This window comes from Geotrypetes seraphini, chromosome 9 (genome assembly GCF_902459505.1).
Source record: "Geotrypetes seraphini chromosome 9, aGeoSer1.1, whole genome shotgun sequence".
Lineage (NCBI taxonomy): Eukaryota > Metazoa > Chordata > Amphibia > Gymnophiona > Dermophiidae > Geotrypetes > Geotrypetes seraphini.
Window position 1 is genome coordinate 145,808,351 of NC_047092.1, and position 18,944 is coordinate 145,827,294.

An 18,944-nucleotide genomic window follows, 5' to 3' on the forward strand; every position below is an offset into this window, starting at 1 on the left:
AGATCAAAATTATTTCTCTGTCACGAATGGTTCATAATGGAATTATCAAATGGTTTTCTACCACCACCCAATGAAGTCACCAGCAAGAAAACAATATGAAAGCTAATCAATCATATTCCATGTAAAGAACCTGGCATGACAAAAGCAACTTGTCTGATTAGCTAATGTTAAAATGCTTCTTTGTAGGTGTGCAGTTCTAAAATGTAGTTGTACACAGAGCTTTGATTAGGCTGGAAGATAGGAATAGTTGTGGTTTCTCTCCCTTTATTCCACTAGGAAAATTCAGATTTTGGATGGAATATCCTCTCATATGAGAAAAGGCTTTAAAGATTAGGATTCCTCAACTTGGAGGAAAGACTGCTGAAGTAGAGGTCTTCAAAATCCTGAGTGGACTCTTTCAAAAAGTAGAAAGACTAGGAGACATGCCATGCAGCTGCATTATAATGCTTATAAAATATCTTTTCACACAATATATATCTTTGCTCTGGAACTCAGCGCCAGAGGATAAGGTAAAGACAGTTAGCACAGCTTGTTTAAAAAAAAAAAAAAAAAAAAAGGGTTGCATAAGTTCCTGGAAGTAAAAGCCATAAAACTATTATTAATGGGTCTTGGTATTCTGCTAGGCACTTGTGACCTGGCTTGGCCACTGTTGGAACAGGATACTGAGCTAGATCCAGTATAATAATACTTATGTTCTTATCTATCTGCACAGATGGATGCTGTCTTGGGCAAATGATGACAGCTTAGAAGCAGCTGAGGTGTGGAATAGTAGTATACTGTGCTGAAGAGAAACCACACTGAATATCACTGTGACCAAGACTAACAAGTAATGGGACTTTGGTTCTTCTCTTTACTTTGGTTCTTCTCTTTACTTTTCCTGAATTGTAACTGAAACCAGCATTTCTCTATGCCCTCCATTTTCTAGAGGCTGCCCAAATTTTCCAAATCTTGCCCAAACTGGTCTAAAATCCATGACCATATGTTTTCAGTGGAAGCCGAAAATTTGTACTTTATCCTGCTTATCTTCCTCCCTTGCCTACCTGTAGGTGCAGTTTTCAGGCGTATCTTATAATCCTTAATAGCCTAGGGGTATAGCCAGAGCAAGAGTGATCCCCATTCACCTATACTGGCTCTGCTCTCAAAATGGCTGCCATGACCTCTAGTGGCAATCTGGCGAGACTACTGCAAGGAGGTCATGTCATTTGGAGAGTAGATAGTAACATAGTAGATGATGGCAGATAAAGACCCAAATGGTCCATCAAGTCTGCCCAACCTGATTCAATTTAAATTTTTTTTCTTATTAGCTATTTCTGGGCAAGAATATGAAGTTTTTATTGATGTATGTTACACTGTATTGTAATATGTATATATACATAAGTGTTATGTATTTTTGTATTGTTTTAAATTATGTATGTGATTTTGTGATCCGCCTTGTATAAAGGCAGAATATAAATAAAACTATACAGTGTATAGTGGTGTGAGACTAACAGAATGGATGTAACTCAACAAGCTTAACAGATAGCTAAAGCGTCAGTGGATTAGTTTTTAACAGTTCCTGACACAAGCTGGAGGTTACAGAAAAAATGCTTACAATGTTAGATGCTTTAAAAAAAGCACTATAAAAGTTTAAAAAAAAAATTGATGTCAGCTCTAGTAAGTTCATTATTTTTACTTTCAAAGCTTATTTGATATCAAATATAATATTTTGAAATTATTTTTAAAAAGTGTCATGTCCCAAAACATTAAGAGCTATCTTACCTTTAACTTAGAGATCATATTTTTCTCAGAATCATCAGACACACTTTTGTTTGTAAGCAGTCTTCTTGCTAAGTGCTGTTTATAGTAACGTTCAAACACATCCTTTTCCTGCATGAATCTAAACAGGACCATTGCTTTGTCCAATATAGTCTCTACTTCTTGCTCTGTCAGCTATAAAAGGAGAAAGACAAAGTATATAACCTTACTGAAAAAAATGCTAAACTTCCCTGCTAAGCTAGTAACGTTATCACAATAGTTTGCACCATTATGTTTTCCAACATAAAACAAATTCAGAAAAGAGAGAAGGTCTAAAATTGCCTGTGATACAATCTATATACTGGTAGTTCTCTTTCTGTTCATGCTATATTTCTTGTGATTACCACTGGGTGCCAGTGAGCTGTTGAAGGAAACACAATGCCAGGATACACAGTGCTGGGATACAGACACATGTATCTCTGGGATAACAGGTAGGCACACCAATGCATGTAACACTAAGTAACAGGACACAAGAGCAATGGGGCAAAGAGTAAAGAGCAGAGATATACATTCTACATTAAAATGTTTTGTGAGTTACAGCTAGTATGCCAAAGTGCTTCAACAAAGATGAATAGTGCAGGCTCCAAGACAGGGATGATAATGATGAAGTATCAGGTAACAGCACTAGCACTAGAGAAGTCTTGTTTGTGCCATACTGAAATAGTTTTATATTATGTTACACTTGTACATTGCTTCTTTCAACTACTGTAAAAAAAAAAAAAGAAAAAAAAAAAGTACGATCTAAAGTAATTCACAGCATAAATAAATCAGTCAAATACAACATCATGTTAATACAATACTGAAGATCACTATTTTTCAAGTGTGAACCAGTTGCCCTACTTCAAAAAAGTTCAATGTGAGTGCCAAGATCATCTCCAAAGTGGCAGACACCATGTCAAACTCTATAATCTTGTCTTTCCCAACCCCTTCAAGCTGCTTTTCTTTTCTCTCCAGTTTATAAACTCCCAGAAGACCGGGGCTGGCTGTCAGATAAGGACTTAGGTTTGCGTTCCTGCACACTAGCCATAAGGTTGTCTAGACCCTCCAAGGGGCAGTTTACTAAGGATCGCTTTAGACAAAGAAATACCAGAGCCACACCATCCGGGGTGTGGAGATGGAGAAAGCTGAACGCTTGCTCTTCACCCTGAATAAATCATACAGGGCATTAGCCACATACCCCACGTCAGAAATCTTTTAGTATGATAAGTGTCCGGATCACGCTGCAGCTTGTAGAAACAGGTTTTGGCGACAGAAGGCCATGGAATCAAAAGCCTATTTAGCACAAAGTCAATTCTTCGGTATTGGACATCTTTCCACACCACACCGCCTTCACTGGGGAGAGAAATGCACTTGGTGACCTGCACCACCTAGGAATCTACCTTAGGGGAATTGAAATACTGATCAAAGGTCTCTGCCATTGAATATAGTTGGGACAAGGCCTTGGCAACTCTCAGAGGACCTTCTGGCACCTTCCAGTGATAGGGTGAGCATCTTTGTGATGTCTGGATGGTCAGGAAAAGAGGAAGACAGAGGCTTCATGCTACTCAGAAGAGAGCACTTTGCTGTGGAGGATTGAGAAGCCTCTAATTTCAATTCCTGAAGGGGTACTGAAATGAGTCCTATAAGTGGGAAGGTTCAAAAAAATCTCTGCACAACAGTGGGGACTTTCCCAAGATCTAAAGCATCTCCCAGATCTGGGTTCTGGACATCTGTGACGCGGCCAAATCCCCCACTGTGAAAGTGCCTGCCCGAGAAAGCAAAGGCATGAGATCACTGGATCATCAATTTTTTTTTTTTAAAGATTTTTTTATTCATTTTTGAATTCTTACAACAAGTGAATTAAACATATTATAATCAATTATCATATGACACTTTGTATTTACAAACAAATCTTATAATATAAAATAAATCCCCCCCTTTTGTCAAATTTCCTATTTCCATATGATATACATTCCCCATCCCACCCCTATATATCTACTACCAATGTGCTAAGATATCTGATCATTAGAATAATTAGTCAATGGTTCCCAAATTTTTTTATTATTAAATTTTATTATTAATATTGATCACCGGATCATCTAAATTGATTGCCAGTGGACTATCCCCCAACTGCGCATGGCTCTGCTGCTGGGGACCAGCATTCTTGGGGAAAGGGACCCCCAGCACTGACAGGGACACGATGGAAGGCAGATTAGAGAAGCTTTTACTGGCCAAATTAGTCTGAAACAGAATATCAATAAAAACCAAGGGAAAACTTTGCCCCAAAGGGGCAGACCCTCTCTCTGAGCCCTTCTTAGCGCACTTGGTGCTTTTGTGGGCTTATGGCACTGAATCACGGCCGCATTTTATCAGAGAGACACTTGCTCTGCTTCTCTGACCAAATTTTGGATTTTCTGGACAGACCACATAAGGACTGAGCCCGAACCCCCAAAGAGGCAGGTGGAGGGGTAAAGCCGATGCATAAATCTGGAATATGGAAATGCTGGTTTCTTCTGACTGCCTCTCAGGCCCATGATTTGGCCAGAAACCTCAACCCCCACCAGATCCTTAACGTGCACTACAGGGGGAGGGATGCAGTCAGGCCCAATCCTGGACCTGCTGCCAAGGAGCCGCACAGTCTGCACGCCAACCCACCAGTGGATGGAACTGGGGTGAGCACAGCTCCGAAGGGAACAGTCCCTGAGCCCCGAAACTGGAAAAGCAGGCTGTCCAAGGAAGTGCACTGCAAAGAAGTCACCCTTTGGAAGCAGACTACATTCCATTTGAGTCTGCGATCTCCTGCAGCCAGAGATGTTCCCAAAGGGGAACCTCTGCAGCACAAAATTCACGGAAAAATAAAATTACTAAAGGTAAGAAAAAAAATAAACACAAGCAGAAAAGAACAGCTCCTACTATCTCGCTTGTAGAAAAACAACTGAAAGTTGGAGGACAGTCCTGAGGTAAGAGGGGAGGATCAAAAATATGTAAATGAGGCTTCCTACAAGCGATCTCGTGAAATGAGATTGACTACCCACTTGTCCAGGAATAGAGTGGGATTGTACAAGGACATAGATATGAAGCTAATGCTTTTCTACAATACAGCTTATCATGCAGCTGAGGGGCCAAGTGCAGATATATAGATGGGGATAAGATGAGTGGTACAGTCAGTTGAGATAAACAGATGAGTGGCTAAACTCAAGGTAGTTCTTTGTAAAGTTAAACAAAATTTAAGGAACTGGTCTAAGTGGTCCAAGTGCAGAGTGGTACATAGTAAGTCACCTTAAGTATTACAGGTAAGGGAAAGAGTAAGGTTTTCACCTATTTCCTGAAGTAGAGGTAGTTTTGACTTAGATATTGCCCCTTTGGGAGTAAATTCCAGAGAGTGGAGGCTACTCCTGAGAAGATTTGCTGGCAGGTATCATATCGTATAATTTCCTTTGATGAGGGTACAGATAGTGATGCTCCTTGAAAAGACCTTAGAGTTCTCAAAGGTGTATAAAGGGCTAACTTATTCTTAAAGAACTCTGGCCCATTTTGTCTGAGGGCCTTGAAAATTAAGTTTACGAGTTTTTAGCCCTGTAAGGGACTGGTGACCAGTGTAGTTTTTGCAGGAAAGGTGCAATATGGTCACATCGCTTGCAGCCTTCTATGAGTTGTGCTGCAACATTCTGAATTAGTTGGTGCTGATGCAAACCCTTTTTGGTTTGACCAGTGTACAGAGCATTACAGTAGTCTAGTTGTGATGTTATCATGGTATGGACTACTGTGGTCAGACTCATCTTTTCAATATATGGAGATTTTGTACCTGCTGCAGGTTTCTTGAATTTGTGAGATCAGAGTGAGTGATGAGTCTAGCAGATTCCTGAGCTCTGATTTTAGGGGGAACTCATACATCCCAAAAAATATTCTGAAGTTAGTAAATCTGACCTCAGAATAAAAAATGTGAAGATTTAATGGTATGACTAATTTCATGTGAGATCAACTCACCTGTGTGGTCAATATTAGTGAATAAGTTCTCATCAGAGTTGATGACAGCATTCCAAACACTCATGGAAAAAGTACTCTTGGATGAAATGCTAGGACTTTGATTCATCGTAGCTCAAAAGATAAACAATCCTAGCTCTCAAGTGTCACAACGTTTGGTTTAGGGTATCCAGAATATACATTGCATATGGAGACAATACATGCAAATATTTAATCTCAAACATAATCACTGTGAATATCTTGAGTATCAAAAGGTTGCCTATCCTTGAACCTGCTTGTTTGAGCTCCCACCCCTCTGCAAGGCAACCCAGTATATTTTAGCTAGGACCAAAGTAAGTAAATGCTATAAAATCAACATATATTGAAATTACAGTTCAGTTCTTGCCAACAACATACAAGCCTTGAAGTCCAGCCTATGCCTTACCAGACCCTACAATATATTAAAAAAAGGACTTCAAGTACAAGCAGATAAGTGCCACACAAATGACACCTTTTATAAGCTTTATGCTTTAAAAAGAAGGATACAAAAAAGATCTGTCAAACCATATCTACGAAAATAGCAGCAAGCTTCTGCTGCTGCATGGCAAGATACAACTCTCCCTCCCCCCTAACCTAACTATAATTCCTTGTAAATATACAATGTTCACTTAGAGGAAATGTACAGGTCTATCCTCCTTTAATAAAGCATGTAACATCAGAAGTACCAGCAACAAGCAGTGTAGATGCTGTAGAATTTAAACAAAAAAAAAATCTCATGTCCACTTCAAAAACACATCATTCTAAAAGCATTAAATTAATATATTTGAAATACAAAAAAAAACCCCTCAGTTGATATTACACAATATTTCTTTGCTAGTTTTGGTCACAAAAGTTTTCATAATTAAGCTTATACTTACTCCCTTGACTCCTTTTTTCAGTTTATCATCAATAAATAATGAAAGGTATTCTGGAGACCTGGAGTTGAGATTCAGGAAATACTCAAAGTCACCCGCGATAGTCTGTTTGAAAAGCCGGTCATTATTGAATGACTCCTGAAGAAAACGATCAAATCTACTCTTCAAATCCAGTAACCCCTTAGAAAGAAAATAATCAAAACCAAGAAAGTTATCACAATATTAGGAGACAATATCTTGTGATCAAATGAGGTGTTTGGCCAGATACCATCATGTGGTCATAAAAAGGCATTTAGGATTTTCCTAAATCACAGTTAAACATTTATGATGCATTGCAGGTATACATTAAAATCAAATCACATCACACTAACTGGGTATTAACATTTCAAGACAAAGTTCACAGATCTTTCAACATGATGTCCCTAGAATATATTTATTTATTTGTTATGTTTCTGGCCAAAGGAGTTAAGACATTTTGGTGGTTTGTTGCATTCTAAAGATAGGCACCTAACTTGCCCCCCTTTTTACAAAGCCACATTAGGGTTTGTTTGTTTGTTTTTTTAAATCGCCGGCTGTGGTGGTATTAGCTCCGATGCTCATAACATAAGAACTGCCATCTCTGGATCAGACCTTCGGTCCATCAAGTCCGGCAATCCGCACAAGCGGAGGCCCAGCCAGGTGTACACCTGGCGTAATTCTAGTCACCCATATCCCTCTAAGCCTCTCGTAAGGAGATGTGCATCTAGTTTGCTTTTGAATCTTAGAACAGTGGATTCCGCAACAACCTCCTCCAGGAGAGCATTCCAGGTGTCTACCACCCGCTGCGTGAAGCAGAACTTCCTGATATTTGTCCTGGACTTGTCCCCACTCAGCTTCAGCCCATGTCCTCTTGTCTGTGTCACATTGGACATTGTAAATAATTTTTTTTCCTGCTCTATTTTGTCGATTCCTTTCAGTATTTTGAAAGTCTCGATCATATCCCTTCGCAGTCTCCTTTTCTCAAGGGAGAACAATCCCAGTCTCTTAAGTCGTTCTTCATATTCCAAGTTCTCTATACCTTTTATTAGCTTTGTTGCTCGTCTCTGCACCCTCTCCAGCAGTTTTATGTCCTTTTTTTAAAGTTGGGAGACCAATGTTGGACACAGTATTCCAAGTGTGGTCTGACCATTGCTCTGTAAAGTGGCATTCTAACTTTCTCCGATCTACTCGTAATTCCTTTCTTTATCATGCTTAACATTTTATTCGCTTTCTTTGCCGCTGCCGCACATTGTGCCGACGGCTTCGGGGTCCTATCAGAACACCCAGGTCCTTTTCTTGCTCGCTCTTACCCAGAGTTGCACCTGACATTCTATACTCGTTTTCCTTGTTCTTTCTGCCCAAATGCATTACTTTGCACTTTTCCACATTAAACTTCATCTGCCATTTCTCTGCCTATATCTCTAACTGACACAAGTCACTCTGGAATTCCTCACTATCCTCTGCGATCTGATTGCCCGGCATAGCTTTGTGTCATCCGCAAACTTGATGATCTCACTGGATGTTCCTTATTCTAGGTCACTGATGAAAATATTAAATAAGATGGGCCCAAGTACCGAGCCCTGGGGTACACCGCTAGTCACTTTTCCCAGTCTGAGAACTTCCCATTTATGCCCACTCTCTGCTTTCTGTTTTCCAGCCATTTGCCTATCCATCTTAGTATATCTCCTTCTATTCCATGGCTTTGTAGTTTCCTGAGAAGTCTTTCATGTGGAAACTTGTCGAACGCTTTCTGGAAGTCCAAGTATATTATGTCCACCGGTTTTCCACTATCAATTTGTTTGTTCATGGTCTCAAAAAATTGAAGTAGGTTCGTCAAACATGATTTCCCTTTCCTGAAGCCATGTTGACTGGCTCTCATCAGGTCGTGTGTATTCAAGTGCCAGACTATGTTATATTTAATCAGTGCTTTAACCATCTTTCCAGGGACAGATGTAAAACTCAAAAGTTTGTAGTTGCCCAGTTCTCCTCTTGATCCTTTTTGAAAATTGGCGTGATGTTCGCGCTATCTTCCAGTCGTCCAGTATCTGTCCAGTTCTAATTGACAGGTTGACAAGTTTTTGCAATATAAACATAGAAACATAGAAATAGACGCCAGCTAAGGGCCACGGCCCATCTAGTCTGCCCACCTCAATGACCCTCCCCTACCTTTCTCTGTGAATAGATCCCACGTGTCTATCCCATTTGGCCTTAAAATCAGACACGCTGCTGGCCTCAATAACCTGAAGTAGAAGACTATTCCAGCGATCAACCACCCTTTCAGTGAAAAAGAATTCTCCGATTTCAACCTTCAGTTCTTTTAAGACTCTAGGGTAAATTTCATCCGGTCCAGGGGATTTGTCACTTAAGTTTGTTGATTTGGTAGTATATCTGGTCCAAGTCCACTTCTACTGTGGTGAGGCTGTCCTCTATTACTCCTTTGAACACTTTCACTGCTTCTGGTATTGTTGCAATGTCCTCCTTCGTAAAGACAGACACAAAGAAGGAATTTAGTCTGCAATTTGTTTGTCTTCCTTGATGCACCCTTTTCTTCCCTGGTCATCCAGCGGTCCCACCGCCTCTTTTGCGGGTTTTTTCCCTTTTATGTATCTAAAGAAGGGCTTGAAATTTTTGGCCTCTTGCGCTATTTTCTCCTCATAGTCCTTTTTGGCATCCCTCACCGCCTTGTGACATTTCTTCTGATCATCTTTGTGTTTGTTCCAAGCTTCGGTTGTTTTCATGCATTTCCATTTTTTAAAAGAGTCCTTCTTTTCTTTTATGGCTTTTTCTACCTCTCCAATAAGCCATGCCGGTTCTCCCTTGCCTTTAGATTTCCTATAAGCATCGGAGCTAATACCGCCACAGCAGGTGATTAAAAAACCTAATGTGGCTTCGTAAAAGGGGGGGGGGGCAGGTTAATTAGTAAAGTGGCTTCAATTAGGAGATTTTAAAAAGCTCATAACTGAAAAAAAAAATTGGATGATAGGCGCCTAGCTTCTTAGGCACAATTCCACAAAAGTGCCTATATCGCCTAACTCCAAAGTAGGCGTGTTTAAGGGTAGAGAGGGACTTAGGCACCACTAAGTGCAATTCTCAAAATAATTTAGGTACCTATAATGTAGGCCTTTAAAAAACACTGGCCTACATTACAGGCACCTACGTTTTTAAGTTAGGTGCGATTCTGTAATAGGCACCTATGTGTGATTGACAAGAGATAATAAGCATCTATATTATAGGCACTTATCTTTTTAGATGCCATTTACAGAATTTCCTCCTAAATGATTTAGGCAGTGACAGACTGTCTTTAGGGGTGGATCTTAAGGTTGTGGGAGTGAATGATACAGAGCTCTTGGTGGGCAGAGGTCCTGAGTTTCTGGAAAACTGGTGGAGGGCTGGGACATAACAGGTTATTTAATTTAATTTAATTCTTATATACCGCTAATAACCGTGAGGTTTCTAAGCGGTTTACTGGGATGGTTTATGTAGACATTGGCCTTAAGAAGTTAGGAGGGGGAAATCGTAGGTCCCTTTTGAACTTAATAATTGTTTATAACAGAGGTGAAGGAACTGCAAGATGCTATTACATGTATTTTCTATATTACAACACATGTGTTGTGTTATCCTAGAAAACAAAAAAAACAATGTTGCAAAAATAAATAAATAAAATTCAATATCCATCCTGTTGCATCCACAATTTTAAAATTGTATTTTTAGATTCTTTCAAAACTTTTAGAACTATATAAAGATCAGCAATAGCCCCGCTATAAGGCACAGCAAGACTCTTGTCAATAATTACTTTCTAAAAAAAAAAAAACAATCATCATGAACATGTGCATAACAGATTTTAAAGTTTTACCTACTTGTATATAATCAACAGGGTTCTTTCCTTCTCCTTCTTCAGATACAAGTGCTTTTCCTTGTTCCCTTAAGTAAGAGCTCATACACTCACACATCGTCTTCAAGCCATTCGGCACACGGCTAAATAATTTGTACATACACGCAAGGTCTGAAACCCAAATAAATTTTTCTTCTTAGTAATTTTAATGGTTAAAAAACATTTTTTAAAATGGACTTACGAATAACCAGATCCCAATGACTGTCAATTTCCAATGTTTATTTCTATAAAACATAGGTAATCTAATCTAATTTACAATTTATGAGTTGCTCTATGCCTAATTAGGTTCAAGGCGACATACAATTCAAGTGATAAACAAAATGCATAATAGGGCAAGGGGTAAGAAGACAGCATGCCAGTGGGAGATATAAGGAGTTAAGTCTTTTACAAAGGAAATATAGTGTAGACATTAGAAGTACAATTTACATTAACTGAGGATATGATGTTCATTAAGGTTGAACAGACTACTGATTACCCATGGAGTAGTATATTGTCTCAAAGAGAAGAGTTTTTAGTTTCTTTCGAAATCTGATAGTAGAGTTCCACTTTGATAGTTATTGGGAGGATGTTCCAGGTCTTTGTGCCGATGTAAGTGAAAAGTGTACTAAATATGCACTTGTATTTAATTCATTTAGGGGATGTTAGGATCAGAAGACGTTTCTTGATGTTTCTGGTTGAATTGGATCAACAGTTGAGAGGTCCAGCTGAGCTTGCATATAAGATGTGATACATTATGTATGATATTTTGAAGCTAATGCCTGTAGAGATGGGCAGCCAGTGAGACAGGTGAAATAAGTGATATTAAATCAAATTTTTTCAGTTTGAAGATCAGTCATATTGTTGTGTTTTGAATTTGTTGTAGTCTGCAGATTAGGGTGGTGTTTATACCTGCATAATAAAGTTGCAGTAGTCTAGTTGAAACAGTACTAATATGTGTGTCAATACTGCTAAGTGATGACTATGAAAGAAAGGTCTGGTCAGTCTGAGCTGTTGCATGCTACAGAAGATTTTTCTCCATAAATTGGAGATTTGAGGTTCATAGAAAAGGGCAGAGTCCAAAGTGACTCCAAGTATTTTGGAGGTCTTGTCAATATCTAGTTTGGTTCCTGAGGGCAGGGTGATAGCTGTAGTGACTGTTTGCAGGGAACTGTGAAACCACAGTACTTTGGTCTTTGCTGTGTTCAATTTGAGTTTGAATGTGGCACAAATTTGTTTCTTGTCTATGCTGTTGGCAATTCTCTGTAAGGCATCACTTGAGTTACGCTCAATTGGGATGAGGAGGAGTATGTCGTCTGCATATAATAGACACTCGTCGTTTTTGAAGGTGATAATGCCTAGGGAACTCATGAATAGGTTATAGAGTATAGAGGAGAGGAAGGACCCCTGGGGAACACCGCAGAATGCTTGCCAGCTTTGCGAGAATACATCATCTTTCCAGACAAGGTAATTCCTATTCTTTAGGAAGTCTTTGAACCAGTTGTATATAGAGGTCTGCACGGGAACGGAGATCGTGGGAATCCTGCGGGGTTCCCACAGGGATGCCCCCCTGGCCCAATGGGACTCCCACGGGGATGTCCCTCTTGCCTACGGGACTCCCACGGGGATGAAAACAGGCCTACCTAAATTCTGGCGATGCAGGCATGCAGCTGAGACAAGTCCGGTGTCGCGGCGGAAACAGCCATGCTGAGCAGTGAGCTCAGCACGTACACAGCTGAAAGCCTTGCTTGCTGATTGGTCCGGCGGCACGGCAGGGCGGGATCAGCAAGCAAGGCTCTCAGCTGTGTACGTGCTGCTTGTTTGCTCTATAGCTGCAGGTCTCCTTTCTTTGGGGCACCAGACCTCCCTCATACAAAGGCCGGGAATGCAGTAGGGGATGCCTCGGTAGGCTGGACTTCATCACAGCACCGGCTCACTGCTCAGCCACTGGGAACCCAGATTCGGTCCTATTCTGGGTGGAGAACACTTTGGGGGGGAGGGGAGGAGGGGCTTGTTTGAGCCATCGTGCTGGCTCACCACTCTGCTGGCAAAAGGGGGAGAAAACCTAGCAGGGACCTGGCTGCACCACAATACTGGCTTCTAGAAAGCACAATGGACTGGGGGGGGGTCTAGTAGTGTGGCACCATTTGGACCCATGTAGACTTGCTCGGCCATTCTGATGCTGACCTGAGGTCCTTTTCTCTTCAGCATCTTCCCTCTCCTCCATTTCCATCGAACATATGCCCTCTCTCTCTCCTTTCCATCCAGCATCTGCCCCTCCCCCTCTTTCCATTCAGCATCTGCCCGTGTCTCCTGCTTCTGCCCAGCATCTGATCTGTCTCCTTTCTGTCATCCCATCCATCATCCACCCTTCTTTCTCCCCCTTCCATCCAGCATCTGCCCATCTTTCCCCCCTTTCAGCCCAGCATCTGCTTCATTTCTCTTTCGCCCCCTTCTATTCAGTGTCTGCCCCATCTTTCTCTTTCCTCCCTTCCATCCGTATCCTCCCCCTCTCCTCCTTTCCATTCAATGTCTTCCTCCCCTCTCCTTTTCTTTACATCCATCATCTGTCTTTTTCTCTCTCCCCAGGCATTCCAGCTTATCTTATCTTTCCCCTTTCATCCAGTGTGTCTGATCCCTCCCCCTTTCTATCTATAGTCTGTCTCCTCTCACCTCCTACATTCAGTATCTACCCTGTCCCACCTGACACCTCAGCTGCCGCCAGACTGATGCAAAGCCTTCCCTCCTATGTCAGCTCTGACTTCGGGGGAAGACTTCTGGGTTGGCTACATATGGCGTGATGCAGGCTGCCTCCAACCCCTGCTGTTATCTGGACTCGAATGAAGTGGTGGGAGGGAGTGCATTTTTGGACACAGAAGTCATGAACTGGGGAGAGAGGAAGGGAGGGAAAGAGATGCTGAGATGGGGGAGGGAATAGAAAGGGAGAATTGGGCGTGGGTGTGTCAGTGAGCGGGAAAGAGAGATGGTTGTGTACACACGGCGAATGGAAGAAAGAGGAGAAATTTGGTCATAGGGAGGTACAGAATATGATAGGGAAGAAAAAGATGAGAGTGAGAAATGTAGTGGCAAGGGAACAATGGGACAGATTGAAAGGGATGCAAGAGGGAGGAATGTTGGACAGTGGTGAAGGGAATGGAGGGAGAGATGTGGCATGGTGCTGGAGGTGGGCAGGCACGAAAGATGTGAAAGGGATAAATGCTGGACCATGGTAGGAGGAACCAATGGACAGCAAAAGAAGAATTTACAGAAGATGGGAAAGTGGAAAAAAGAAACCGGGACCAACTTGATGGAAAAATAAGTTTCCAGACAACAAAGGTAAAAAATAGAATTTATTGACTAAAATATGTTAGCTTTGGGAAATGTAAATAGCAGATGTCTTTGTATTGTGTTCAAAAGAAAATGAAATGCATTTCTGGTTTTATTTCTACAGTGTTGAAGTACTTGCTGACCCTTGCTGTGACTGGTGGGGGATCCCCAAGCACCGCCAGCAGAGGATCTTCTCTAGAGACGGCCAGAACTCCCCTCCACCAAGCACAGCAGTCGCTGGCAACATCCATGAGCCACTGAGGTGCCAGCATCTGTGACTCAGGGACGCTACTGCTGCCTGCCAAGCTTGGCAAAAGGGACCTCTGGCCAACTGCAAAGAAAGTCCTCAGCTGACAGTTGGGGGTTCTCATCAGCTGAGTATTTATATTTACATTAGAGGTTCTGGTAGAAACCCATTTACAAAGTATGTATTCTTCCCAATTAATATTTCCAAATTAATAAAGTCTCTTTGCTTATTTGTAAATGGGTCTCTACCAGAGCCTTTAATTCAGTAGCATAATTAAATAACTATTTCTGAAGTTTATAGGGATGGGCGGGGACGGAGGGGATTCTTCGCGGGGACGGAGGGGATTCCTCACGGGGACGGGTGAGGACAGAGGGATTCCTCACGGGAACGGGTGGGATTTCTGTCCCCGCGCAACTCTCTAGTTGTATACTGTGCCCATAATGCCTGTATCATTGAGCTTAGTTAGGAATAGATGGTGGCTTACAGTCAAATGTGGCTGAAATATCAAATTAGAGTAGAATTCTGCAATAGGTTCTGTTTTAGACTCCATTTTAATTGGGAAATCCTGCCCCATTTGTCTTATAAACTTTCAGAAGGACAGACTGACAGGGGGCAAACTAAAATCAGGCAGAGAAGCCAAATTTAGAAGACTGCCAACAGAGAAATCACCATCATATTCAGATTTGCTAGAAACAAGTCAGAATCATAGCCCTCATCATATTGCCCCATAGACCTGGAACAGGGGCAAGAGTGATGAGGGGGAGCATCTAGCAGGTCATCTGGTCGTGCTATGACATCTAGGTGAAGAGCTGCAACCTCAGGAGGAGCATCAATATGGCTGCCGGGATGACAATGTAGAGGAACATTGAGGGTCAGACGATACGCTCTCCCCCCACCCCCAATGATGATGCGGCTATAGACACAGGTGATAGGCGCTTGTCATTGATGTCTTTATTAAGCATACCTAACACACATGCAGGATTATGTGAGCTGCGGTCCACGGTATCTTGCTTACATTGCTTGGATTCAGTCAAGGCTAAGGGCATGCTGACATGGTTTAGCATAACATGCGACTGCAGTAGCCCAGCTAGCCCATTCCACAGCAACATATTCAAATGATCTTGGAGAGAAGGGTAGATATGGCACCTGTTACTGAAGAAGGGTAGATATGGCACCTGTTACTGAAACTGGAGCACCTGTGGAGCTGGCGGCGCAGAATGTGCTTGCTGCTGTAGAGTGTGCGGTAGACCGCACAAAATGCACTTGTTACTGTGAAGGTAGACCTTCTACGGTAGGCAGCACAAATTGCGCTTGTTGCTGCACATATTGGAACCTGCCACTTTGTGGTAGTCGGTACAGAATGTGCATGGGCAGAAGCATCCATTGTCTTTTCGATGGTGAAGATGCTTGTGTTGCAGCAACATTGGAGGGTGAGCATTGGAGCTTGTGCTTCTTAGCTTTCTTACATTGTTCCCACTTTGTGTAGCAGTGGCTCCAAAGAGGTTAGATTCACTTTACAAGCTGCAAACCACAGCAGTCGCTAGTAGTGGAATCATTCTTAAAAGAAAGTGTACAGCTCTAGAACCTATGCTAGTACACCCAACCCCACCCCGGCAGAGAGGGCAGGTCAAAAGGGTGGAGGAGTAGCTCTCTTTGTAAAGACTGATATCCAAGAGATTGAAATGCTTGAGGAGAAAAGAACGTGATATGGATAGCTTTGAAAAGAGAAGATGGAACTTCTATCTACTTGGGTATTGTCTACAGACTTCCAACTCAAGAGCAGCAAATTGATAAAGATCTTAATGCAGATATCCAAAAGCTAGGGAAAAAGGAGAGGTACTGTTGCTAGGTGATTTCAACCTGCTGGATGTGGATTGGAAAGTTCTATCTGTGGAATCAGAAAGAAGTAGAGAGATAGTGGATGCCCTTCAAGAGGCTTTGCTCAGACAAATGGTGACGGAACCGACAAGGGAAAAAGCGATAATGGATATGGTGTTCACAAATTGGGAAAGTGTCTCTAATGTCCGAGAGGGTGCCCATCTAGTAATCAGACAGTTTGGTTTAATATAGCAACTAAAGCGGAGGGCATCCACACAAAACTCAAGGTCCTGGATTTCAGGTGTATGGACAGTAAAATGGAGGAGTATCTGAAGAAAGAGTTAATAGGATGGGAGGACATAAGGGAAGTTGAACAGTAGTGATCCAAGCTGAAAGGAGCAATAAAAATGGCTACAGACTTCAGCGAAGAAAATAAATAAAAACAAGAGAAAAAGGAAGCCACTATGATTCTCCAAACTAGTGACAGAGAAAATAAAGGCAAAAAGAGTTGGTGTTCGTGAAATATAAAAATAATTAAGAAGAGTAGGACAAAACGGAATACTGAATTAAAATGAAAGAAGCCAAGAGAGAAATACATCTAGTAAAAGTGTAAGCTGAAGAATAAATGGCTAGAAATATAAAAATGGGAGACAAAATTTTTTTCAGGCATATTAGTGAAAGAAGGAAGAAGAAAAAAATGGTATTGTGAGATTGAAGGAAGTTATGAACCACTATGTGGAGATTGATTAGGAAAAAGCAAAATGTGCTATACAAATCATTCTGTGTTCACAGAAGAAAATCCTGGAGAAGAACCATGATTGGCAGACAAAATTAGGTGTGAGAATGGAGTGGATACCACTCCATTCACAGAAGAAAGTGTTTATGAACAACTTGAAAAATTGAAGTTGGCAAAGTCATGGGACCAGACGAGATCCATCCCGGGATACTGAGGGAGCTCAGAGAGGGTCTTGTGGCTCCACTTCTGGTGGCTTCAATGAATCCCTGGAGACAGAAGTGGTTCCATGGGATTGGTGGTTCCTTTTCATAAAAGTGGTTGCAGAGATGAAGTGGGGAAAACTACAGGCCAGTAAGCCTCACTTCAGTTACTGAAAAAATAATGGAAGCATTGTTGAAGGAGAGGATAGTGAAATTCCTAGAATCTAATGGGTTACAAAATCCAAGACAATATGGCTTTACTAAAGGTAAATAATGCCAAACAAATCTGATTGAATTCTTTGACTGGGTGACCAGAGAATTAGATTGAGGAAGTGCGCTAGATATAATTTACTTAGATTTCAGCAAAGTCTTTGGCATGGTTCCTCATAGGAAGCTCTTGAAAAAACCTGACCAGCTGAAGTTAGCACCCAAAGTAATAAACTGGATTAGAAACTGGTTGACGGGCAGTTGATGGTGGTTAAAGGAATTTGCTTGGAGGAAGGAAAGGTAAGTAGTGGAGTGACTCAAGGATCGGTGCTGGGGCCAATTCTGTTTAATATGTTTATCAGCTATATTGCCGAAGGGTTAGAAGGAAAGGTCTGACTTTTTTCCGGATGATACCAAAATTAGTAACAGAGTGGACACCCCGGAGGGAGTGGAAAACATGAAAAAGAATCTGCAAAAGCTGGAAGAATGGCTCATCTGAAGTCTGGCAACTAAAATTCAATGCAAAAAAAGTGCAGAGTGATGACTCGAGAGTAGAAATCCAAGGGAGATGTATGTGTTGGGAAGTGAGAGGCTGATATGAACAAATGGGGAGAGGGACCTTGGGGTGATAGTGTCTGAGTATCTGAACGTAACAAAGCAGTGTGACAAGGAATTATTAAAAAAGGGATGGTTACAAGACTAAAAATGTTATAATGCCTCTTTATCGCTTAACGGTGCAACCTCACCTGGAGTATTGTGTTCAATTCTGGTCTCCTTATCTCAATAAAGATAAAGCGGCACTAGAAAAGGTTCAAAGAACAACCACCAAGATGATAAAGGGGATGAACTCCTCCGATATGAGAAAAGACTAAAAAGGTTAGGGCTCTTCAGTTTGGAAAAGAAACGGTTGAGGGGAGATATGACTGAAGTCTACAAAATCCTGATTGGAGTAGAATGGGTACAAGTGGATCGATTTTTCACTCCATCAAAAATTACAAACATTAGGGGACACTCAATGAACTTACAGGGAAATACTTTTAAAACCAATAGGAGGAAATATTTTTTCACTCAAGAGAATAGTTAAGCTCTGAAATGCATTGCCAGAGGTTGTGGTAAGAGCGGATAGCATAACTGGTTTTAAGAAAGGTTTGGACCATTTCCTGGAGGAAAAGTCCATAGTCTGTTATTGAGAAAGACATGGGGGAAGCCACTGCTTGCCCTAGATTGGTAGCAAGAAATGTTGCTATTCTTTGGGTTTCTGCCGGATTGGCCACCGTAAGAATGGGCTACTGGTCTTGACTGACACAGTAAGGCAATTCTTATGTTCTCCCATAGAGCTTCACTCCCATGCCAAATATGAAAAAGGTAACAATGATATACCAACATAAGTAGCTATTCTAGTACAAAAGGCATATGAGTCTTGAACTAGTGGGTTATTCACCTCTATTTGCGAGTTTGTATAGGTGTCATATACATTTTTTGGCTCTGCCTTCCCTATCTCTGCACTGTGGTCTGCTCCTCAGATTCTCCTTCTGTATGCAAGTTGAAGGTGTTTTTCTGATTTGCTCTTGGTTTGTTATTTTGGGGCTTTTTAGTCTCATTTTTAGAGGGTTATTGGTGCTACAGAGGTCCCCAGGGACAGATGTGCCTGGGTGAAGATGCAGACTCTCACTGTCAGAGGTCTTAGCTGGAAGGGCAACCCTTATTTTCATGGCACCTATCTAGCTAGCATGCACTAACACTTTTGATGGCTCTGGGACTGTTCCCCTGGTTGTTACCAGAGCTTGAGCGCAGGCTGTGTGGCATCTGTGTCAGTCCCAAGGACTTTACTGGCTGTGTTCCCCCCCATAAAAAAGATATGTGAGGAGCTGTG

At 41.6% G+C, this 18,944-nt stretch overlaps 1 protein-coding gene across 1 annotated transcript in view; it reads right to left on the reverse strand.

Annotated features, from left to right (window-relative positions):
• The window catches only part of CUL3 (cullin 3), a 215,332-nt gene that overhangs the window by 88,247 nt on the left and 108,141 nt on the right, over positions 1-18,944 (reverse strand). The window contains exons 7-9 of the mRNA XM_033959756.1: positions 10,526-10,671; positions 6,654-6,830; positions 1,759-1,929 (exon numbers count right to left, since the gene is read on the reverse strand). Of these exons, the coding sequence (XP_033815647.1) occupies positions 1,759-1,929; positions 6,654-6,830; positions 10,526-10,671 (494 nt within the window). The remainder of the gene's footprint in view (positions 1-1,758; positions 1,930-6,653; positions 6,831-10,525; positions 10,672-18,944) is intronic.